Raw genomic sequence first — 24287 nt, forward strand, 5'->3', positions numbered from 1 at the left:
AGGAGGCACCGCTGGACAAGGTTTTACTTAGACTTCTGAGAGCCTTGCAAGATTAATGTTTTAGCTATCTATCATGGCAACATAGCTTCACTGAAAAAAATTATTAAAACCAAAAAGCATCGTCTTTCAGATCCTCACTGAAAACAGTGTTATGTCCTCAGGATACATTAAGAACTAAGCAACCCAGATGAAGCTTCATCTCCTACAACAGACTTGCACTGGTGACAGTTAGAAGAGACACATTACTGTTGACTGTGTATATTTCACAGAGAGCTAAGGGCACAAACAAGTTTACCATTACCTTTCCTGCAGTGAATTCACTACTGTCTTCTCGAAGGCTTCCTTAAAAGCTGAACTTGGGTGGGAGTACAGATAATTATAAAAATATTGTTTTAAGCCAAAAATCTGTACTTGTGGTGCACTAGCATGTTTCCAGGTACCAGCTAAACAGCAGGACTCACAACAGCAGTATCATACCAGTATGACCCATACCATCCTTCCCTTCATGTCTCCATAGCTATCTGCACCATGTACCCTTACTCCGAATTCCAAGATCTCCATAGTACAGGCTCTGCTGTGGAAAGCACATGGATAAAGCAATGCTTCCAACAGGCTACACACAACAAACTTCAATCAAACAAAAAAGCAAAAAAAGCACAAACAAACCCAAATGCACTACTAATTGTTATCTCCATGCTAACCACAGCATGAGTCCATCCCAGCTTGCCAAGCTGCAAATGCTTGTCCAAAAGAGCATCTGAAAAGAATCTGCAGTCATTCTCTATAAAAATACTTCCCCATCAACTCAGCAGCCACAGGAAAGCCTTGAATTAAGACTGTTCCTCCCCAAATACCCTTTGCATTGACTATAAGAACTGCTAAGGCCTTTGTCTTTTCAGGCTTCTAATTTTTCATCTACTTGGCAAGTTTTTCCATCTTCCACACTGTGCGCTTGGAGTAACATTATGAAGTGAAGAAAGCATTATTTTTTTAGAAGTGTCTTCACCCTAGAAAGTTAAAACATACGCGCTAGATGCATGCAAACACTGCAACGACTTAATACAGAAAATAGTTTATGTTCAATTCCAAGAGATATCAATAGCAACATTTCTAACTCATCAGAAATGAGCTTTAAAATACAAGACTGCCAGGCACACGGTAAAGCATACATCCAGCCTTCAAAAAAAGCTGAAGACTTCTTCAGACACGATGCGCTTCTTAAAAGATACTGCCAAAGGTGAATATCCATTTACATTCAATATTACCACATTTGTTTTTGCAATTCTGCAAACAAAGACTTTCTTCTTCCAAAGAACCTCTCCCTAATACTGAAAGCCTTAGCTTAAATGAAGATTTACAGACTCTGTCTTATAAAAATATTTTACAATAAAAACATCTGAAACACAAGCAGTCATCTTCTGCCTCTCCTAAAAACCAAAGAGAGACAGCCAAAGCCTTAGGACATCCAAATAAATTGAGGTGAGCTAACAAACAGCACAGGGTTTGTTCGGATCAGCAGAGTTCCACCAGATCACTGCCATGCTGCTTTTCAAGTGTATCAGGAGTCAAGTTCACGTAAGCATAGTGCAAGAAAGTTGCTGATTCCCAGCAGTAGAGATCTTCCTGTATCTGTATATGAAAGCATCTGTCTTCCCAAGACTAACCCCATAGACACCATCAGGCACCAGAGACCCAAAATGTGTTTGTCGGCTGCTGAGAAAGGATTCGTCAACACCATTCAGCAGGGAGGAAGAATTCCCATCCACATTCAGGGCTTTTGCAGTGGCGGTTTCACTTGTGCCATCAGAAATGGCATGAGGAGAGTCCTTCCCAGCACACTTGGTAATGTCATTCATGCGCTGATGGAGATCTTGGCTCAGCAGCAATACAATAGTGCCTCCAACACGAAGTACTCTGGTAATTACAGAAAAAGTAAAGGTTAGGTGTTCATACTGCCTAGCATTCATTCTTCTGTGCAGAACTCAACACTGCTGACACTTCAGATGTCAATTGCATTGGATAAAACACCTAAGCATGTTAAAGGGCATGGCTCAACTCAGTAAGCTACATCTCCAAATGGAACTGAAACTCCCTGTCTTCATAACTCTTCCTAAATGGGAGAACTGGGCCCCGTCCTGACTTCCAAACATTTCTGACCTTGGGAGTTCTTTTCACTAGGTTAGCAGGGAAGATGGACTCAGTTTTTTCTCCTTACATGAGTCTCTAGCAGCCTGCAAAGGAACAGCTTACCAGAGCAGCAAGAGCTCCTCAGGTTGGTAAGGCAATTCTGAAGCTGGCCTTTCCCTTTGGAAATGTTAAAAGGTCTGTCCTTTCTGTGCTCCAACAATCCTTAGCGCCTTTCAAACTCAGGAAACAGAGGAAAGCTAACCATTGTTTGTAATCAACTTTTTTTTAGTACATGAGGAAACATTACATTCAGCTTTGAAAGAATGGAAAAAAAGGACTATCTTCACTCTGTTCACAACAAGCGGACTAAAAAGTCTTACTGGTGGGGCTCCTATAGTCCCTTCCTCACCTCCACTATCCCAAGGAAATGTTTTGCTTAGGATGGTCCAATAGTGCAAATGAGACCTGTTGGCCATGCTTGTCTTCTGGAAGGAAGTCAGTGTAAGACGACATAAGATTGCCCTGCCAGTTTGTGGAGCTACCTCACCTTCCTCACCATCATCCCACCACATTCCTGCATTGGGTGAGCAAGGTCAACACCCACTGAAGACCAACCCTACAGAAAGGCCTTGTTTTCAGCCAAGAAATGAAATAAAGGGACAGATGGTTTGCACTGTCTGTTAGAAGCAGCTCACTAGTAACTTGGCTCAACTCTGCCATAAAATGACAGGGTGAGAGATGAAAGGAGACATCTAAAAGCAGACCAGGTGGCTAGCTGGATAATCCAGTACACACTAACAGAAAGGAAAATGCATACCACATTTTCAGGTCTGAGATCCTTCCTGCCAAGGCAGGATGGTAAAAGCTTGGTTGTGAACCCAAAAGGAAAGCCTACAATTCCATACAAGCAGACCACAACCAGGAAAGCATTATTGCTTTATTTGCCTAGCCATGTTTTGTCTAGGTCATCCCCTCCTCTTCCTTCTTTCTACCTTGTAAAGAACATTTGTGAGCCATGCTTTTAGCTCACGCGTGGCTCATAAATGTTTCACCATCATGCCTTGTAAAGAATATTTGGGAGTGTGGCTCGTACAACAAGCTCGTTCCTTGCCAGCTTACACTGCCATCAGCACTTCCACAGCTTGCAAGACAAACCACAACAGCCTTTAAGGGACAAATGAAGGACTCAGACTTTCACAGCCTGCACAGGGTCAGATTACAGAGCTGGAGAATGCTCGGAATAAAGCAAACCTAAAGCTGATTGAATGCTGAGGATCACAAACCATCAAGACATTTATAGCAAACCCCAAGCATGTCAAAGGCCACAAATACCTTTCCATTTCCTGGAGAATATCTGGAAGGAGCTGTATGTCTTTTGTGATCTTGAACTTCTTCCCAAATGGAATATCCGAAATCACAGCATCAAAGCTTTCTGAAGGCAATGGCAGTGCTGCAGAACAAAAGCAGATCTTTACATTCAACTATTAGAAAAATGAACAGCAGCTATGTTCCCATTCATCTTACAAAACTGCCAGCTCTTTTGCACATTATGCACCCAGATTAGCAGCTCCTTCTATACTTATCCTCACAAACAGCACTATGAAGCCACCAATCTGATGCAGACTAGGAAGAGACAAATGCATGAGCACGCGGTTTAGCTTGCAGATTTCCTGTTACTGGTGACACAGTTGCTCCAAGAGCAAGACACTCCCAACGGGGGACTGCATGCTTCCAAATTAACTGCTCCTTCTCAACACGCACTGCATCTTTACAAGCAAAATGCAAAAGAAGAGCTAAGCTTGCAAGCACTTTACTTAGCACAGATATTCAGATACACACATATGAGGTGCAACCACATATTACATTTCCCAATAATCTAGTTTCAGCCAAAATCACTTGGATTCTGTTGGAGCTAGTGTCCTTGAAGTACCACCCCACATTTTTTGTATCCTGGGAATAGTAATTTCTCTTGACCATGAGGCAGCACTTCCCCCCTGTGACGACGAAGGCAGCCACACACCAGGCTGTGCTGGCCAGAGCGTAGCCAGCACGTGAAAAGGTGAGACTATGGGTTCTCCATCACTCAGGATGCTCAAAACTCAACTGGCCAAGGCCATGAACAACATGACTCACCTTTGAAGATAGCCCCACTCCCAGCAGATGACAAGACTAAATACCTTCAGTGATCCCTTCCCACCTAAACCCTGCTGTGATTATACACCAGCCTTTCCAGAACTAGCTGGAGATGGTTCTTGGACCATCCTTGGATCAACACTTGCAGCACAACCATTATCTACAAATGGAAGGACAAGTTACCTACAGTCCTTTTCAAAACATGCAGAAATAACAGTGACAAAAACACCACTTACTTGTTCAGCATTAGGAAAGCCTGATATGAAAGTACCTTCCATTGGCCAATGCCAATCATAACTTTCCAAGAAATAAAGCTACATATATTCTTATAAAAATAATATTTTTTACCATTCTAGCAAGAAATAAATATTGCAGGGTAAAAATAATATGCATACTTCATCACCCATGCACAGGAAAAAGCACCCAGCTTTTGTCTGTCATGAATTTCCTATAGGACTAATTTAGACTTGGGCTTTGAAGCCCAGAATAAGGTCATAAAATTATTACCTTCTCTCCAGACTAGCTCATGAACTGAGAGCAAACACATTCCTTCTTCCAGGAGAAAGACATCATCATTTAAAATTCTCCTATTACAATTCAGCTGAGCTTAATGAGTCATCTGGTAAATTTAAGTTACAAGCAACATTTCATCTGGATTTGTCCTTTCTGTGTTCTCGTAAGACAGAAAGAACTCTCATATGGTAAGCACTCTTTGTGGTATTCACAAATTTACAATTAAGACAGATAACTACTGCCCATGTCTGACAATTACTATTTTCATTGTCTTCTGCTGAGTTTATTCTTGCCAAAGTTTGGGGGCAGGGAGGGGAGAACAAATAATTATTCACTCACTAGCACTACAGAGTCACTACTCAACTATTTGTTGAGGGTTATCTCTCCTACACATCACCTCAAGAGAACCTATGCTACCTGTACAACCCCAGGACCATAAAAACCTCCAACATGTCTTACTTGGAAAGCCTACAGACATACCTTTCACAGAAGCCCTTAACAACTCAATCTTATCCATCAGGCCTGCAGTCCTAACATTCGCATCTGCACCCTCTAACTGCGAATCACTTATATCAGCACCCCAGTAACAGGCTTCCTGTTCAGAGAAAAAGAGAAAAGTAATTTTCTTGACAAGGAGGTGTATTTATTTTATAAAATCTTCACAGAACTGCCTTGTTGCACAACTCTTCCAAGACAAACCCCTTGCTAGGAGATCTTGTAACATTACACAGAGCAATATACAGACCCAGAGGACAGAAGAATTTGGGAAGTATATCCTGCTTTCACTCCTTTCAAGTTTTGGCCTGCTCAAGAGACTTATAACTTACAGAAATACTGAAGCTATGCCCTAACAGCAAGACTCCAGCTGGCTAGAGACAGCCCGCTGCCTCTAGTACTGACAACTGACTGTACTGCCACATTGACAGCTCCATTCCCAGGATAAGCCCAGGCAGTTTTAGAAGTCCATGGTTGCCTCACACAAACCATGTGGTATAAATCCAGGGCTCCCAGCAACTGCCTGCACAAGTACATAGGACTTAGGTTTACATTCCTGCGGAGGAACATTTGTATTAAAACACTTCTGACAGCTGTCTAAAACTATCAGTTTGGTTCCAGCTTTCCAGTAATGGACTTTGGTATAACTATGGTACAGATTTTTCCTGATGCAGCTACAAGACATCTTGCACAGGTCCTGCCTGTTGCCACTGTGATACTCACAGGCCACTCTTTGGCAGCTTCCAGCAGTATCGTTCCTAATCCACACATGGGATCCAGCACAAAGGCACCTGCCTAAAAAAATAAATGGGTTATTGCATCCCAAACAAGACAGAGTCTTCTCCCAGGACAAAGCTTACTCAAGGATGTACAGATCACCACAGAACTCCCACAGAACCCAGTGTAGGTAACAACAACCACTGGTTCACCAGGCCAAACTTGCCTGTAGAAAGCAGTAGTAGAAAGCATCAATAGTTTCACTAAAGCCAGTGCATCAATGCATCTAGTTTTCAGCTGACATCTAGAGGAAAAATTATGAGTGGACTGCAGATGGATATTAGTAACAAATTAATCTGTGGAAAACATCACACTTGGCTTCTGTTTTCTCTTGGGAGAACAACCCCAAACAAGGTTTGAAGCCTGGACAGTGAAAAAGTCTTGCCATTTAGACATATATCTATACAAGGAATAACACCTCTCCTGAGAAGGACCTGGATTACCGCAGATATCTGGTTGAACAGCAGGTGACAGCACACTCTGATCACAGATAAACCCTGTCCACACACATTAGAGGATGGGGCATTAAAATCACGACACTTCTTCAAAGCTTCAGCTCCAGCTCTGACAAGCAGCAATCTCCCCTTCATTTGGGAGTCTACATCTTTGCCATGAACATTCACTTACACTGATTTCAGCCAGAGATGCCATGGCCCACGCAATTGTTGACCGCAGTCCTGCTGTTTTGATATACTCCCTGTTTGCTAGTGGAAGCCTGCAGACAGCACACAAAAAAATCAGCATAAGATAACGGTACAGCCAACCAGAAATGCCCAAGTAATATGAAAGAACAAATGAACTTGACCGATCTGCAGATAGACAGTCTGCTTTTATTTATAATTCACTGCAAAGTCTGTCCTATGTGCTCAGATAATCTCCATACAGACCACAAGACTAATGTGACAGTCTAGCGAATATTAAACCAGAAGATAAATACTCACAGTGCACAACAATGTGCCTGTTCTGATACCGCCAAGACAAATCCAATAAGGAGAATGCCTACCTGAAAAGAGGAATCCCCACCACAGAGTGAATGTCATTAAGATGTACAAAGATCTGAAAGAGGAAAAAATAACATTAGAAACCCTCAACCTGACATGACAATAGCTTTAACTCATTTAAATGAGACAGAACATGTTTCTACAAACTTCTGATCCGAGTTTTTAAGAACAAAAATATATACTTTAGACAATTATGATTAATTGGAAGAAATACTAGGCAATCTGAACACCACCTTAAAGAGGATTTAATATTTAAGCAAACTGAGAGGTGAATTTTGTCAGCCAGGAATCCATCAGCAAGCACCTGAATCTTTAAAGGAACTGATTTCATAAATTTGAATTGATACTTTTAATTACACAACCATTTACTCTAAACAGGAGAAGATTATTCACTGTATACTAGCACTCAGGTGTTCTCACACACACACAGTGTGTTTTGGGGTTTTGTTTTGTTTTCTTAAAAAAATAAACCCACACACAAGTGACACTAAGGGGCATTTCAGATGGAGGTAAATGTGGGTAATTCTTCCAGAAATACCGGCAGCTCAAAGCAATTGTTCTCCTGTCCCATAGGCAGCATCCCAAAAGAAGACTGAGCTCTCCAACAGGTCTTGCATGACTGCAATCCCTCCTCATGAAGCCCAAAGATAAACATAATGCTGTCAAAAAATCCCAGTCTTCAGCACTTGAATGGTTTCGGAGCAAGAACTGGGACAAGAACAAGAGCCCCACTTGAGGCTCAACAAAGCCATATTTGATTCACAGCCTGGGAAAACCAGAGCCAGTAGATGAACTCATAGCCTTTAGACCCCAAATACCCCAGCATCAGCATCAAAAGCACCAAGCACAGGGATGGAAAACCAGCTTATCAAGAGCAATGAGTCCTTTCCAAGGTCTCCAGACAGCTTGTACCACAGAGGGTGTCTTAAGCAAGCGGCTTGTCGGGGACATGGTCTAGGAGGCGGCTCTCCCACAAACAACCTTCTCAAGATGAGTTCCTCAAGAACACAGCCTTGTTGCTCACTCTTTTCCCCTACAGAAGCCAAACAAGCCACCCAACAGCTCAGGTGATTGCTGTTCTCAGCAGAGTTAGAGTCCAGCAGTTTGTAAGCATGCTGGATCTCAAGACGTTGCCTGTACGGATCCTTCCCCTGACGTACAGGCCCATGCTGGCTGTTCTGGTATTCATTACTGGAGCTTAAGCGCTCTGGAAGTTGTGCACACACTGGCCATGTAAAAGTTTTGCTCAGTGCTACCACATGATTTCTAGGTAAATTCAGCAGCAGAAAGACAAACAGGAAGAGGTCCTGAGCTCAAAAGTAGCAGAGAACAAACCAAAAGATACCAGGGACAGTTCCGGAAGCAGCAACAAGCCACTTGACAGAGAAGCACCACTACCTCCAAATCGGGATTCCGCAGATCAGCCCTCCACCCAAACTGCTTCATGAGCGCTATGCCAATGGCTCTTCCAATCTCCTGCGAGCAAGAACAGTCACAGGCAGTAAAAATAACAGAAATAAAAAAAACTCAGACCTCAACCTTGACTGTACAATTCTTACAAATACCTGGGAAACTAAAGAATCTCTATCCCTAGGAGAACAATTTGTACAAGGACTTTAAGAGGTACAACTGTGGAGAGGGAGGGGCAGAGCAAACACACCACAGGACAAAATGAATATCACTCAGCTGTAGTGCAGGATGCTGAAGTTCAAGTCCTGTCCAAGGTACAGCAAAAGTTATAATCATTTCAGGATTATTTATCACACACAAAATATTTCTGATGGCTGTAAATTAGATTACCTAAGAGAATACCCATGAACGCACAACTACAACTCACAGTTCTAACTCCCTTCAGAGTATGAGAGTTCAAATGCACAGCACAAATTTAAGCAAACATTTCTGTCAGTAGGCTCGTATGTCACAACTTCCCAAGTCACTAGCTTCAGCAGGGAAAAAAAAAAATCAAGTTAAACTACTGTTATCTTCAAGTAAGAGAAATCTACATAAATGGCAGCTACACAGGTCTGGTTTTTGTTTTTTGGTTTGCTTTTGTTTTGTTTGTTTCCTCACAGTACAAAAATATTATACATGAAAAGTACTGAATGGAAAGGGCTCATGTAAGTCTCTACAGCACCACTCTCTCCCAAAATCCAACCCCCAAGGACACCTCCCAGGGCTGTACCACCCTCCTGTGTAACCAGTTCTCCCCAATATCCAACCAGAGCCTACCAAAGCTCCAAGTTCCAGCTTTCGCCCCTTCTTCTAGACTGTCTGCCACAAGGGAGAGGAGTCTGGCTCCACTGTCCTTACAACAGCCTGTAAGCTATTATCAGATCACTCCTCAGACTCTGCAAGTCCAGCTACCTCAGCCTCTTTTACTTATCCTCAAAAAAGACATCAATCTGAAAAATATTCAGGGTAACTGCCCAGAAATTATCAACAATCCTTGTATTTCCACTTGCTTAAGGTCAATGCAGGTCAAGGGCTTTTTGAAGAAAACAGAAAAAGTTTTGATCAGTTTGTTATTCTAAAACAAACAACACAATTTAAATTACAAACAAAACTACATATCTTCATCCACCTTTGCTAAATTCTTTTAAAACATAGATACTTTAGCATACCTGTGACGTAAGTATTTTGGCAATCGCTCCGCTACAACGACAAGACACTCTGAAGCTAAGCTTCTCATTCACAATAGGTTCCTCTCCACTGCTTTTGGAAGCATTTTCTAAGGAAGCCTTGCTTTCAGTCCAGCAGTCCTGATCACTCTTTCTCTCTGGAACCACACAACTCTCTCCAGCTTCCACATGACCGTCCTCAGACATAGTCTCTCTCACTTGTTGTGTCTTCTGCCTTTTAGTTGCAATATTTGTCTCTTCTTCCGATTTTCTCTTGAGAGGCAATCGGTTTTCTTGAGAGACATCATCTTTTTTCCCCTTGCATCCATGAAGGTTCCTCCAAATAGAGATAACATCCAGCCAATAGTCTGGTTCCTCAATGACAAGGCTTTTAATGTCATGCAGCATTTTCCCTGCAAAAAAAAAGTTTCAGGTTAAGCTGTTCTCAGCATTTGACCACCACAGCAGCAATCACAGACAAAGCTGAGCTCTCAGCACCCACATACCACACTGGAGAGACCCAGGCATCACTTTGATTTTAAGCTCTGCAGAATCAAGATTAAATTATGCAGGGCTTGAGCTGTGCAGAAGAATTCAGCAGCTTTAAAAACCAGACCACCTCTGAGTTCCAGTCCCAGAGTCAGAGGACCAGCCTACCACGCCGTCCTCCCCAGAAAGCACTTGGTCCAGGATTAGAGACCTGGGAAAACTTCCAGGATTGAAAGACAGACATGAACGTGAATCACTTTGATTCAGACCAGAATAAAAGCCGTAAGTTTATAAAGGAAATCAACCTGCCTTCAATCCTGCAGAGTCTCCAACATACACCTAAACTTACACCCATGGGTAGTTGAATTTGCTCCAACAAGAAAGGCACAGGGAATACAGAAGCAAATTCACTTCACCTTGAAGCTGGACAAGGAAGGGAAAAAAAAAAAAAAAAACACAAAACAAACAAACAAACAAAAAACCAACACAAAACCACAAATAGTATTTCTATTTCTCATTTAGAATCATGGTTAAATTTGATCCTCAAAGCTGAAGGCCATCTGTGATTTCCCAAATAAAATCTCACTAGCACGCAGATATCCATCATCTTATCTGAAATTCTTATTCCAACACTGACAAAGAATATCACCTGAGTAGCTGAGTTTTACAAGAAAACTGTGAACAGGTAAGTAACACAGGATATACGTCTGGATCCACTTTGACTAAAGGAAAAGTGCTCATCATTACAATGCATTCAAGTAGTTCAGAACAGAACTTCAGTTTCATTATTTTTTCAGAATTCATTATTGTCAATTAGAACCGCAGCTGTTAGTAAATAAATAAAATAAATACTAATTTTATAAATAAAACTTGATCAGGGGCTTCACGTTTCTGAGCACACACTCTGTGAGCAAACTGGAGGAGACAATCCGAGGGCAGGAATCAGTGCCATACCTCTATTTCTAGAAACCGCAAGTGGAGTTTGTTTCTTAAGCAGCAAAAACAGTCTCTCCCCAGACTTGAGCTTCTTTAGCTCGCCCAGCTCCGCCTCAGTGCTGAAGAAGACCTTTCCTAAGACACAGTCCACCTCAGAGGGAAAACAGAAACCAAACTGGGAAGGTGTTGTGGATGAGCACTTCCAGCCACCCCTCACACCCACAAAGTCTCTTCACACTAATCCCAGAATGCAAACTGATTACTGTATTTAAAAAGCTAAGCTAGGGGGAAGAGTAACCAATGAGCCAGGAATCCATATTTTAAATAAATCAATAAGGGGAGGGGCCTGTTAGAATGAGATGAATGAGATGGGTAAACTGAGGCAAGTGTTGGGTAGTCTGTAAACCCTGCAGTACCCGACCAGTGGGGAACGAGAGGGAATTTGTGGCTGGGATTTGGGGAGATACACGCAGGGGCTTTTTGCCCTATTCCGTGTGCCTACCTTTAGGTAGAACACCCGGTCTTGCTAAAGCGTTAATAAAGCATGCTTTGCTGACAGATCATGCCTGGGCCTATTACGTTGGCAAGGTAATCGTTTCCTACAGAGAGGACACAGCCTGCCTGCGGCAAGGGCTAGAACAGGCGGCGCTCAGGGGTTCAGTTCGACTCAGGCCGAGACAACGACCGCACCCGTGGGGCTCCACGCAGGTGGCAGCAACAGCCCACGCTTCGGCCGCCCGGCTCCAGGGTGCAAAGCCAAAGATCCGCGTTCCCCGCCGACCCGGACCGTCCCAGGTGGGCACCGGCTCCGCCCTCACCTCCGTGGCGCCCAGCCGCGCCCGCACCTCCTGCGCCAGGAAAGGCTCCAGCCCGCGGCCCGCTGTGCAGAAGAACCGCCCGAGCCCCGCCGCCATATTACCCCGCCCCGCCGCCCATCGGGCCCGGCCCTTCTCGGCCGGGGCCCCTCCTCCAGGGCGACTCTCCCGCCGTGAGCCCTCCATGGCATGGCAGGGCGTCGGCCCCTGCTGCCGGAAAGTTATTTAGCAGCACCGGGCGCGGAGTGTGTTTGTACACCCGGCGGCAGATCTTCACCTGCCCTCACGGAACCGCTTCACCACTGAGTTCGTTTGTCACCGTGACGGGCGCCGCAGGGGCGAAGAAAACAAAGGGGAAGTACGGTGGCGGGCTGGACGTCAAGAAGAGGGTGGCAGGAACATGTTCTACACCACCCGTGGGTGATGTGGAAGTCGTGGCCTTGGAGTTGCACGGCCGTGCAGGTTGAGGTGGAAATCTGGAAAGTCTTTCTCATAGCGCATGAGGTAAGGTCAGAAGAGGAGGGTTTGGCTGTTTCTTAAAGCAGGCTAGAGCAACCCATTAGGATTGGTAACACAGGGAGAGGGGCTAAATGGCTTTTTCTCCCTTTTCACTCATTTTATTGATGTTGCACCAGTGAACATTTCCCTTCACATGTTAAATCATCGATCACTAACCAAGCCCAGACACAGGGTCTCACATAGAACACACCATAAAGCACCTGCAGAGTTTTGCTTCTGTCAGCTCAAATGTCCAAAATAAGCCTCAGATGTTAACCGCTCACCCGCAGCGCAAGGAAAAATAAGGAGGAATGGAGTGAGAGCTGCTGCATTGCAGGGGGATGAGCACAAACCACAGAAAGGGGAAATGCATGCCCACACTGCAGCCTCCAGCAGATACCCGCGATGGTTTGCCTGGGGACAGTCGGTGGTTTGAAATGTGCAGGAACAGCCAGTGGAAATGCAAATACAGGAGATCCACATGTGGGGCAAGCACACACGTCCATCAGCAACAGATAAACATCACAAACTGCATCAGTAGTAGCCTCCTGTGCAGTGGTAGGTAAACCACAATCCCTGGGGCCAAATCCACTCTTGCTAGAGGGGCAGAACTTTGCAAGGGACAAATTCAGTCCCCTTTCCCAGCAGGAACTGAACAACCTATACAGTACTGATTTACTTGCTAGGCGAGTGGAACACTGACAGCTGCCTTTCACCAGGCAACATGCTTATCTAGGTAACCTGCAGCTGCACACTGGAGAGCAGCTGCCAGGGCAGTCAGACGGCAGTGTAGCCGTCTCAGCAGAAATCTGGCATTTCCACGGAGCCTCCATCCCATCTGGCCATCAATGCAGAGTAGCTGTGTGCCCATGTGAGGATTGAGGCATGGAACAACTTCACAAGAGTACTTAAAATCCTCTTTGGCAACACTGCAGAATTTCCCTCAAAGAGTTGCACATTCAACAAGGTGCGTCCCTCTTTCAGGAATTGTTTTTTCCCCCTCAGATGAAGTCTCATAATACTTACCCCTGGCCATTTCAGCATAAAGCTTACCAGCATCTGATGGACAGCCACAGAGCAATACAGGTGGTCTTTGCCTGTCACCACTGCATTTCCATTTAGGATGTCAGTTGAACATAAGGAAGGGGGAAAGGGGAAAAGAAAGAAGGCAGGAAGGCGAGGGGAAGGGGAAGGCAGGGGGAGAGCAAAGAGAAAATTGATGGAATTAAAGGAACAAAAGGTAAAACAAGGAAGGCCGTCAGGAAGGGAGGGGGGCAGGAAGGTGAGAAGGAAGGAGAGCAGTTTAGGTAGGTAGAGAGGAAGGCAAGAATGATCACAAAAGGAAGGAAGAAGGTATTGAGAAAAGTAGTGAGAGAAGAAATAAGACAGTAATTAAGGAAAGACATCAGGGAGGCAGGAAAGTGGGCAAGGAGGAATAGAGGAAAGCAGTAAGTCAAAAGGGGGGGGCAGAAAAAAGGGAATTGAAGTAAGTACATACGTAAAGTGAGGACAGAGGGCAATAAAGAATGGAGGAAGTAGGAAGAAAAGAAGCGTGTACAGTGAGGATGGAGGGGAATAAGGAAGGAGAAGGAAAGAAGGATGAGCGGAGGCTGGAAGGGAGGAGAGAAGGAAGAAATGTGAAAGCAGGAAGGAAGGTGGGCAGGTTGCACATCTGTAGATATTGTACATATCTTTGAAAGTGATGTGCTAACTCATTTTACTGTAAATACATTATTTGACAGGCTGTTGTGATCTAGGGAAATGGATGCTCATCAAAAGTAATGGAAGTAGAAGGGATAGTAAGTAGTGAATAAAAGGGAACTTGGTAATCACACTGCAGTCTTATCTGCCAACAAAATCAACTGACTTTACCTAGGTGGACAGACCACCTTACTTAGCCTGGAAAAGGACTGTGTAATTTATGTGTGATAAATAAATAGCCAAATACCTCATCATCCAATTAATGATGTACATGAACGGATGAATGAGATTCACACTGTCCCTACTTACTATCCAGCAAGACCACAGCCAAGAGAACAGTCTTGGTAGAACCAGTAATGAAAGAAGACCTGAGCATGACCTGAGTCTGGTGCTGTGAGGAGACATCAGAGATGTACAATAAATGGGAGGCCCCATGGCTGAGCAACTCAGACCATGGTTCAGTTGCCAGTGAAATACTATTCACCATTTTTCCCACTTACCCAGTGAGGTGTGTGGAGGGGTGACCCCCAAAGGGCTTCCATTGCTGATGCCAAGTACCTGGCACAACCTGCTCTAGGGCAGTGTCAGGTGGGGAGTTTGACTGGGGCAGTACACCTGTCACACCATATCGCAGATGTCCTAAGATGATCTCAGAGAGAACAGAAACCTCCTGCGGAGCAGAAGATCAAAGGTTGATCTTAATTTTCAGTATAAATATCGTTCATGAAAGCATGGTCTCACGATCCTTCTGACTTTTTGGGTTTTAAGCATCCATCCAGGAGACAGTGGATAAGGAACACCAGGCATGATTCTCCACATGAGGAACTCAGGCATCCAGGATGTTCTGTTCTGTCCCCCAACAACCTGGGGAATTCAGGCTGTTCCTGCAAGGACTTGTCACACTGGGGAACATAAGGGTGTCTGGGCATTCCCTCCTCCATCTCTCCCTGTAGTGGCCCTGAGGAGAGGGCCCAGAGAAGTGTCCATCTCTGACTGTGGGTAGGGAACCCATTTGCCACATAGAGACAACAGAGCTGGGACTTCTACCATGACAGGCTCCGGGGTCCAGCCAGGAGGAAGAACCGCAGGCAGGGCTAGGAGCAAGGAGGGTGGGAGTGGAAAAATCAGTCCTCTCTCCATGGCCTACCCCTGACAGTTGTCCCCTGCCCAGCATCCCCTAACAACCCCACTTCACTCCCAGATGATACCCAAGGCTTGAGAAGAGCCCTGTATCTTCAAAACGATTCCACAAACTTCCAAATCACCCCTCAAGCCCCTATTGCAGCCCCATATCTCCCTCCTGGTGGGCACTAGATGTGACCACCTCCATCAACATGCAAGAATTCTGTCTTGCAGCTGTTCCACAAAATACTAGCCCCATCACTCTGGATGGTCTGGTCCCCTGCCCTCTATTCCATCCCTCCCCATGCCTCATACTGTTCCCTGAACTGCCCAGAAAGGAAAAGCCACTTTGCAGGGCAGACTGCACCGTCTGGGTGAGGATCCCAAACCCACGCCAGTTTCTCAAGTAACTCCTGGGATGAGCACATCCAGGTCACATCCTCCTCACTGGAGAATGTTCTGCTCTCTCTTCACACCCATGTTTGCCATAGACAACAAGAGGCTTGTGCTAGAAGAAAACTGTTTCTTTTTTAAACAGAATGGTTTTTCAACCCTTGTTCCTCAGGGTTTTTTTTTTTTTGCAAAGATAAAGTATTATCTGAACATCTGCATATGTATGTATATATGTCATGTATGTGTGTGTGCATGCATACCTTTATACACTCAAAAACGGTCCTGCACACTTGGGCCACTCATAGCAGCCCATCCTGCTTCATAGCAGAGAAGACACCAACTCCAACAAACAGCAAAAAAGCTTTCCCACTCAGCTAGGGGAATGCACTGAACCACATCCATCTGTGGTTCTGGAGGGAACCCCACCAGCTCCAGGTGGGAGGCTCTGACTTGAGTGTAAACACATTGCTTTACAGTATTTCTAGACACCGGCTGTACTAGAGAGTGCCGCACTAGGACACACTCACCTGTGCCCAGCCCTTGGGGAGAGCATGGCCAAGGGCACAGAACAGTCCTTCAGCAATCCCCACTTTGCAGCTGGACAGCAATTTTCTAACCCAATTAGATACCTATGGGCAGAAATGGAGACAAGGAAGAAAGGCAAAGAGATGTCTTTCTGAGAGAGGTGGCCACAGTAACATAGCCCACCTGACCAGAGCAATGTTTTTGCATAAGAGGAAGTCACTGAGCAAGCAGCCCTCAGAGGAAATGCCTCTGTTCTGCCTGAAAGCTCCTCGCTGTCTTTGAGGAAAGATGCTTATACAAACAAATTGATCAAGACAGAGTAGAGGCAGAGGTCCAGGCTGGTGGGCTGGGTGACAGCCCACTTCTAGTCATAGGCATCATCATCATCAAAGTAGGAGTCACAATCAAGGTTATCTGACTCATTGCCAAACAGAAAGTTGTCTTCATCAAGGTCATCATCTTCATCATAGTCTTCCTGCCACTGTGGTTCATACTCCTCTTCTTCGGATTCTTTTCCACCTTCTTCTAGGTTGGGGGAGTCACACGAGATGGTATGTTTTGGCCTATTGAGGGGGAGAGCAGAGCCCTGGCTGTAAGCAGCAACCACAACCCAGCCCCACACCACCCTCATCCTCCATACTACTATCACCTCAGTATCCCCACCCAAAGCCATGCCTCAGGGTCACAGCAGCTGTGCAGGTGCACCTAGGAGAAGGTGATTAAATGGCCTTATCCATGCATGCAGCACAGGGCCGTGTCAGAGAAGAGGTTTTCTGGTCTTCACTACTATGTCACATAGTTACCTCAAACCACAACGCAGGATGCAAGTAATCAGTATCTGTAATTAACTCTTTTGTATGTCAGCAAGCACAGGAGAATACTCCGGTCACCTGCTTTTTGTCTGCACTCACCCACCTTTCCTTGTTATCCCACTAAGAAAACTCACCCTACACAGGCAGAGGCTGAAGAAGACACATTGGACAGTTTCACGTTTCTCTGACCAGGATCAGCCAAAGTCTGGAGCCCAACACGGAAATCCTGCTAGCATGAAGAACAGCCAGAAGAGAGACAATATGTGAGCTGGGGCTTACTTAGTGCTGCAAACCCCCTCCCCACATACACACAGCACTGAGAGTCTAACCTCTCAGCTGATCAACCCCCTTTCTATGTTTGCCCAAGATCAAACTAGACCAGAGCAAGACAAGGCACTAACAGGTATGTGGACTTCACCTGTGTGGACTGCCAGAGAACTGCAAACAGGCGCTGCTTGATCTGGTGTACCAACTCCAAACCAGCACTGAAATGCTCTGCTTTCAGGAGCTGAAGAGAAGAATCCAGGTCCTGGTGCTGCAGCAGGGTTTCCTCTACAATTCAAGGCCAAAGTCATACTGTTTCCCACACTCTTAACCAGAGATTGAGTCCCTTGGCTCTGATTATGAAGCCAGTTACAGCTACTTAGGTCTCCTGTGCATGTACATTCCCTCTTTCAGAAAGGAACGTGTTGCTCCTTACTGCATCAGTCTCCACTGGCAGCCCAACTGCTTCAGTGGATTTCCCAGAAATTACATCAAGAAGGCAAAATGGGCTGGGAGAAGTAAGAGAGACCAGCTGTGTGCTGGTGTGTACGCTATTGCCCCACTACAAAGCTGCCACCCTTTGAACCAGACAGCTGGGAACATTACTCTCTACTTCAGACAGGCTGTGGGGCTTACCCAGAAGGATCTGCAGAGCATTAGTGTGCAGCTCTAGGCTCTCGGTTTGCTGTTCCACAATATCCATGCTTTCAGTGTCCTGGTTATAGTAGCTGTACACACAGGAGTAGGCCAGCACCTGGAACAGAACAGATCATGCTGTAAGCATCCTCCTTCAGCTTCAGAGTGGGCAAGAAGAGAGTAGCATCAAACCCTTCTAGTCTTCATTATGTATCAGTGGCTGAGAGAAGCCTGGCAGTGCTTCTGGGGCTGTGGCAATAGCCCAGTGAACCATCATGCCAAGTGAAAGCAGTGCTGGGGTACCCAGAGCTACTCATAGGATTGGAAATGAATGTGTAATCATTTTGTACTGAAGTCTGAAATAACCAGTTATTTCCACCTGCAAACCAGCACAAGAACACAGACTGTAAATGCAAAATAAGTATGACTGATCAGCAGGTGGAGAGTCAAAACAACCAGCACACAGTATCTACACTCTGCCAGGCATCCCAGGCTGAACTCAAGTGGCAATGAACTGAGAGAACTGAGCCCAAACGGAAGCAAGCATGGTGCATGCACCAAGAGCCCACGACAAAGGCCTTTCAACAAGCGACAAACTCCTATTATGAATGAATGACCCCTAAAGCCATCCAGGCACCCAGCAGGAAACAAGACCATGGTTTCCATTTAAAGAAATGAGCCAGAAAAGCCAGCAGAAGAAAGCAACAGTGACATGTGTCTTGCCAAACACAGGCGCTACCATATGGAAAAGATAAAATAGGATCAGACACCCTTGTTTTACATGCCTCTCTCAGAATCAAGCCTGCCAGCACAAACAAGGCATATATTGCAAAGGCAATACTGCAAAGGCAAATTGGAATGGACCAAATCCAGTATATGAAAACCCTAAATACAGACCCTTGTACTAATTCCATGGTGTCAACTTAGGCTAAGCTCCAAATCCTATGACCTGACTGTGAGGAACACAGAGCCCAACTCAAAGTGAGAGCAGGGAAAGGCAGACATGACCTCTTCCTCTGCCCTGATGCTATTCCTCCCCTCACGCTTATTCTGTCTCCCCTTGTTTGGAATAGAGCAAGGCTGCCATCTCCTAATTTTAAGAACGGCATAAAGCACACTGACAGAATTAAGCCTAAACCTTAGCAAGCTATCCAGCCTTACCTTCCGTGCCTGTTCGAGCATTTTGCAGGCATCAAGAACAAAGGTCAAAGTCCTAATTTTTGGCATCACACTGATAGAAGAAACCCTGTTCCTCAGACTCATGGCAAATTCCTGCAATAACCACAGGAGGGAAAAAAAAAAGACAATGTCAAGCTCCACAAAATAAAAAAAATTAATTTCAACACAGATAATTGCCAAGCATCTTGAAGTGCTATTCCAGAAGATGTAGGCAGCAGGAGAGCATTTACTGTACCCAACTATGACATTTCTACTGTGCCATCCCTTCAACCTTTTATAGTATCTCAGCTCTAGGAAGAGCCTTCAGTCGCCATTGCTTCCAAGTATCGCATCAGCTCGAGCATGTGAACACCACAAGTGAGATGTTCAATTTCAACAACAGACTTAGTAGAAGAAAGCAGGTTAAAAACTATCTGTAACATCAGAGCAAGTGTGAAATGACCAGGCATCTCCACCTGGATCTGAAGCCTGCTTCTTAGCTTCAGGTGACATACAGTGATAGACAACAGAAGCTGTCCTGCTCACCAGGGCTAAGGGAACAGAGTCAGCATCTGCAAAGGAAAGAGGAGGCCTTACCCTTCCATGATGATGAAAGATGCATCTCTCATTGTAATCCTGAAAACGCTTCTCCTGCCAAGCTGCTTTGCTCACCTGAAAGGAAAGGTAGAAGTAACCGGTAGCAATTTCCCTCAAGTACCAGAGTTGCCTGGAAAAGGCTACCACACATACAGACTTTGACAATACTACCAATATTAATGGCAAGTGCACAAAGTCCAGAGTAAAGGACACAAGTGGAGATCCTTACCCTCTGACAGGCCAGGTGCACCTGAACACAAGCAGGAACCACTGGGATATAGCAAACCACTCACCACAGCAGAGCAGTTGTAATAATCCTTATGAGTCGGCCTCCAGGGCTTGAGGCAACGCCAACAGAAGCCATGATTACACTTTGCACACGTCATACTGCATGGTAGGAGAAGAACAAGGGGAATCACTCAGTCACTTGCAGACAGTTCCTCCCAGTGCTCCCTGACATCACAGGGCTGGAGCGTACAACCCAGTCACTGCCATCCACTCAGTACTATGCATTTCCCTGCGTGTATTTTTTTTTTAAAGCCTTTGCTGGAAGCAGATGATGCTTAAAACCACTCATTGTGTCTCCAAAAATGAGCTGGGTAAACTGGCAGCACAATCTTATGGTCCTAACTTACCAAGTACTTCTAGGGTAAACTAAGCATTCCACATTTTGAAGCAAGATCCACATGAGCACCTCACCTCTTGCACCAGTAATGCAGCACTGCACAGAGCAGAAAGGCACTGCACAGCCCTGGGGCCACACACAACTTGTGGGGACAAATCACAGCCGGGCACTAAGGGCTGTGCCAATGCAAGAAACAAACGGTGACTCCTAAGCCCTGTCTTTAAGGCTAGAGGTAACTCCCCTATCATGTAAAAAGCTGCCAGAGATCCAAGCCAATTCAAAAGAGGCAATTAAAATAAAATTGCTTGAAGTTACAGGTATAGGTGAGCATGAAAGAAAAAACGGTGCTGAGATATCCACTTCCCTAACCTGTACCTCTGTATGTCTACAGCTGATTCTGAGTGCAGAGAAGTGTATGCTATAAAAAGGTACTGCAAAATGCAATTGGGTTCTGCTACAGAGCGATCAACAGATTTAACTCTGAATGCTGGGGAACATTTTGCTTTTACTAGGAATTAAAAGCAATCACTCATTCCTCTCAAACTATAAAACTGACCTGATATAACTCTTACTCCACAGCCAAAAAAAAAAATCAGAAAAAGGCACATGGACCTAACTGTATGTCTTTGCCCTTTCCTGTCTCCAGTAGCAAACAAAAATGGATACTCACTGCAGGCACCCTTCATTTTTCTCTATCTGAGCCTGGCAGCTTGGGCAATGCTTTGAAATGAGCTTAGCCAGATGTTTGCTTTGGGCTTCACTTGTCATTCCCTCATAATACCCATCGTCATCCACCCACTGAGACATGTGGCTGCAGCTGGCAGGATAGTGGGCCTGAAAGAGAGAACCAGTCAACCACACAAAAGCCAAACAGTATGTGCCAAACCCAAGACACTATTCCCTGTGATACAGCTCAGCCTCACCTCTGGAAAGTTGCAGTTGAAGCAGGATATCCAGGAGCACTTGGAACAGGCTGCCCCATAACCAAGTCCATCCTTGAGGAGGATCTGATCACAGCCCTGAGGGTTGGTGCACCATGTCAGGTTGGAGCAACATTCAACATAGCCTCTGAGGAGGGCTTTTTCATACTGTAATAAAGAAACCAGGAAGGAGATTTAAGGCACAGAAGCTGCATGATTAAGCCTTACAACTGGGGTCTGTTTCCTCTGGGCTCTACATCTGACTGAACAACTGCTCACAACAAAACGGCACTAAGTTAGTTTACCTTTTCATCCCCTTTGTGTAAATTCCACACCCCTCATGTTATATCTGGAGGCTGTTTCATATAACCACAGAATAGCTGAAGTTGGAAGGCACATCTGGAGATAAAAACTAGTCCAACTCCTCCAGCTCAAAGCAGGGTTGCTCAGGACCATGTCCAGTTGGATTCTGAGTATAACCAAGGATAGTAATTACAAGCCTCTCTGCCCAACCTGTTGCAATGTCCCATTACCCATACTGTTAAAAAAAAAAAAAAAAAGGTTCTTACATTTAAATGGAATGGAATTCCTTGTATTTCAGCTAGTGCCTCCTGCCTCTCATACTTTCACTGGATATCACTAAGAAGAATCTGGCCCCTTAATACCTTTTGCGTGTTTACACATGTTGATAAGATCCAACCCTGAGGCTTCTCTTCTCCAGGCTAAACAAACCCAGCTCTCTCAGCTTCTCCTAGAGGTGTTCCAAAACCTGAATCACCTTTGTGGCCTTTTGCTGGGTTCTCCTCAATATGTCCATGTCTGTCTCATACTGCTGAGCCCAGAAATAGACATAGTACTCCAGTACCAACACTAGGTAGAGGGGAAGGATCACCTTCCTCAGCCTGCTGCCAGCACTCTTCCTAATTCAACCTAAGAGGCTAGTGGACCTTCTTAGCCACAAGGGTATACTTGCTGGCTTATGTTCAACTTGTTCTTCACCATGATCCTTTTTTTTTTCCTTTTGGTCCCATCATCCAGTTCATCAATGAAGATATTAAACAATGTTAATCTTAGTGTCAACCTCTGGGTTATACCACTGATAACTGCCCTCCAGCTGAGCTTTCTGCCATTGACCATAACCCTTTGAGTCCAGCAGGCCACCTCACTGTCCACTCATACAGCTTCAACCTCATCAGTTTTTTTCTATGAGGATGTTGTAGATGATGGTGTATTATAGAAAGCCTTAGTGAAGCTGAGATAACATCTTCCCTCATCCACAAGGCCAATCATCTCACCATAGAAAGCTGCCAGGTGCTCTTTTAAAGTTTTTCTAAATTCCTCAGCAGACTTTTGCTTAGTTACACGTTGTGCAAAGGGGAAGGAGACTCACTTTGCCCACAGCCTGTAAATATTATTGCAGAGGAAAAGGCAAATTGGTTATCAATAAGGGACTGCTTGGGTAGGCACCCAAGGATGCAACTATACTGCACATTGTAGCTTAGTTTTCTATGCTGAGTTATAATACTACAGTGTAAGGACTACAAACATACACAAAGCTAGAGGAAGTTCAGGAGAAACCCTATCATTTTCATAGACCTCCTACAGATATTTTTGCATACTTGGAAAGCTGCTCTATAGCCACCAGGCACAGAAATGACAATACAGATCACAACGAGCACTAGAGATAAAAGGTACAAGCCCTGAGCACTGAAGGGCTCAGACAGGGCTCACATTCATTTCTCTCTCTTGTTCATTCTCTCCCCCAGGCAACCTAAACCAGAGAGTGTGCACTGACTGGCTGCAAGGATGTCAGCCAGTGTCATGGCAAAATGCCTGGTGGAGGCTTAAGTCTCAACAAAGCCACTTCATTCTTCTCAGAGAGTCAACATCTGTGTCTGTTGTCATCCCGTTGATAGGCGTTGTGATCATTTCTGCCCAGACACCAGTACCCAGAGAGATAAATAGGTACTGAATTCAGCAGACAACAACAAATCACAGCCTTCACAGAGGCTGAATTTCACATCAGGAGTTTCACTCTATCCTGTTTTCTTGGTGAGGAGGAGACAGAGATGCAACTGCTGAAGTAGATCTAGGATTCCTACTGGAACCATAAGAGAAACAGCTGCTCTTGGGAAGTCTAAAAGGAGAGTGAGCAAGTGTTCAATGAAGATTTGGGAAGAAAACTAGCCAGGTACAATCAGGAAGTTGCCAAGTATCACATGACACTGACCAACAGATCTTGAGAGGAACCTCTGCGTGTGCTAGACTTAATCCAGGTATGGAGCCCATAGCATGATTCCCAGCAAAGAATCCCTGAAGGCCAGCTCTGAAGAACAGACTCTCAAGGAACCAGGTTGAGAGAAAACCTCTTTCAGAAATATGCTAGGGTTTATGTTTTGTAGAAAAACGAGTATGAAAGTTTAAACTCAAATGTATTAGCAAGAGTGCAGTCAGCAGGCAAGACATTTCTCACAGCTATTTGGCACTGCTGACACTTGGATACTGTGAAGAGTTTGGGCTCCCAAGTCAAAGAAAGACCTTAACAGACTAGAGAAAATGTCATCCACAGGCCATCAAGATAGACAGAGGCTGGACCACAGAACATAGGAGGGGATGTTAGGCAAGCTGGGTTTGTTCAGCCTGGGGAGAAGGCAGCAGAGGAGAATCTTACCACTGCCTAGAGCTACCTACCTGTAAGATGCAGAGAAAACTGCACCTGGAGCAGTGTGTTTTAACTGCTGCGTTCGATCTTTGCACAAGAATCTGACTATTTTGAGCACAGGGTTGGACCAGAGATCCCCACAGATTATTGCAACCTAAATTATTCTATGACTATATGTGCGACTATGCAGGAGGCCTTAACAAAAAGGGGAATACATAACATTTCAGTGAGAGCATCAGAGCAACTTGTTAAAATTGACTCCTATTCACACTGACCTGCAATATTTTTTTTTATAAAATGGCCATAGCAACAGGATATTAAATCCTGCTCTCAAACAGGTGTGACTATAGGATTTGCAAAGCCAGTAAAAACTAACTGCCCAGCTACGTGAACTAATTCTCCAAGCACTTCTTATAGAAAACAAGATACAAAAGATACATCAAAGGAAATGCTCTTCTGTAGCCTTGCCC

At 44.9% G+C, this 24287-nt stretch overlaps 2 protein-coding genes across 23 annotated transcripts in view; both read right to left on the bottom strand.

Annotated features, from left to right (window-relative positions):
- Window positions 1-1056: 1056 nt before the first annotated feature.
- Window positions 1057-12041, bottom strand: LOC102093942 (THUMP domain-containing protein 2). 5 transcript variants are annotated; one of them, XM_065058949.1, is made up of 11 exons: window positions 11908-12040; window positions 11108-11240; window positions 10463-10576; window positions 9668-10077; window positions 8445-8522; window positions 7049-7101; window positions 6673-6760; window positions 5992-6063; window positions 5254-5368; window positions 3460-3577; window positions 1057-1914 (listed from the first exon to the last, which is right to left on the bottom strand). In XM_065058949.1, exons 3-11 carry the CDS (start codon window positions 10506-10508, stop codon window positions 1572-1574), a joined length of 1323 nt encoding a protein of 440 aa, XP_064915021.1. In that variant the 5' UTR covers window positions 10509-10576; window positions 11108-11240; window positions 11908-12040; the 3' UTR covers window positions 1057-1571. The 5 variants fall into 5 exon arrangements, 4 of the variants coding, with proteins under 4 accessions (XP_064915021.1, XP_064915019.1, XP_064915020.1 ...); XM_065058947.1 differs by lacking the exon at window positions 10463-10576; XM_065058948.1 differs by lacking the exons at window positions 8445-8522; window positions 10463-10576 and having other exon boundaries at window positions 11908-12041.
- Window positions 12042-15734: 3693 nt separating this feature from the next.
- Window positions 15735-24287, bottom strand: part of LOC102093755 (cullin-9) — a 36492-nt gene continuing 27939 nt past the window's right edge. For 11 of the 18 annotated variants that reach the window (XM_065058936.1, XM_065058933.1, XM_065058930.1 and 8 more), the window contains 9 exons: window positions 21159-21323; window positions 20906-21069; window positions 19904-19997; window positions 19611-19685; window positions 19017-19127; window positions 17856-17973; window positions 17374-17507; window positions 17090-17184; window positions 15735-16706 (listed from right to left, as the gene is read on the bottom strand). In XM_065058936.1, the coding sequence (XP_064915008.1) occupies window positions 16508-16706; window positions 17090-17184; window positions 17374-17507; window positions 17856-17973; window positions 19017-19127; window positions 19611-19685; window positions 19904-19997; window positions 20906-21069; window positions 21159-21323 (1155 nt within the window). In that variant the 3' untranslated portion in view covers window positions 15735-16507. Of the gene's footprint in view, window positions 16707-17089; window positions 17185-17373; window positions 17508-17855; window positions 17974-19016; window positions 19128-19610; window positions 19686-19903; window positions 19998-20905; window positions 21070-21158; window positions 21324-21460; window positions 21625-24287 lie in introns of those variants that run through there. The other 7 variants (XM_065058940.1, XM_065058938.1, XM_065058929.1 and 4 more) reach the window with 4 other exon arrangements.

This window comes from Columba livia, chromosome 3 (assembly GCF_036013475.1).
Source record: "Columba livia isolate bColLiv1 breed racing homer chromosome 3, bColLiv1.pat.W.v2, whole genome shotgun sequence".
NCBI classification, from domain to species: domain Eukaryota; kingdom Metazoa; phylum Chordata; class Aves; order Columbiformes; family Columbidae; genus Columba; species Columba livia.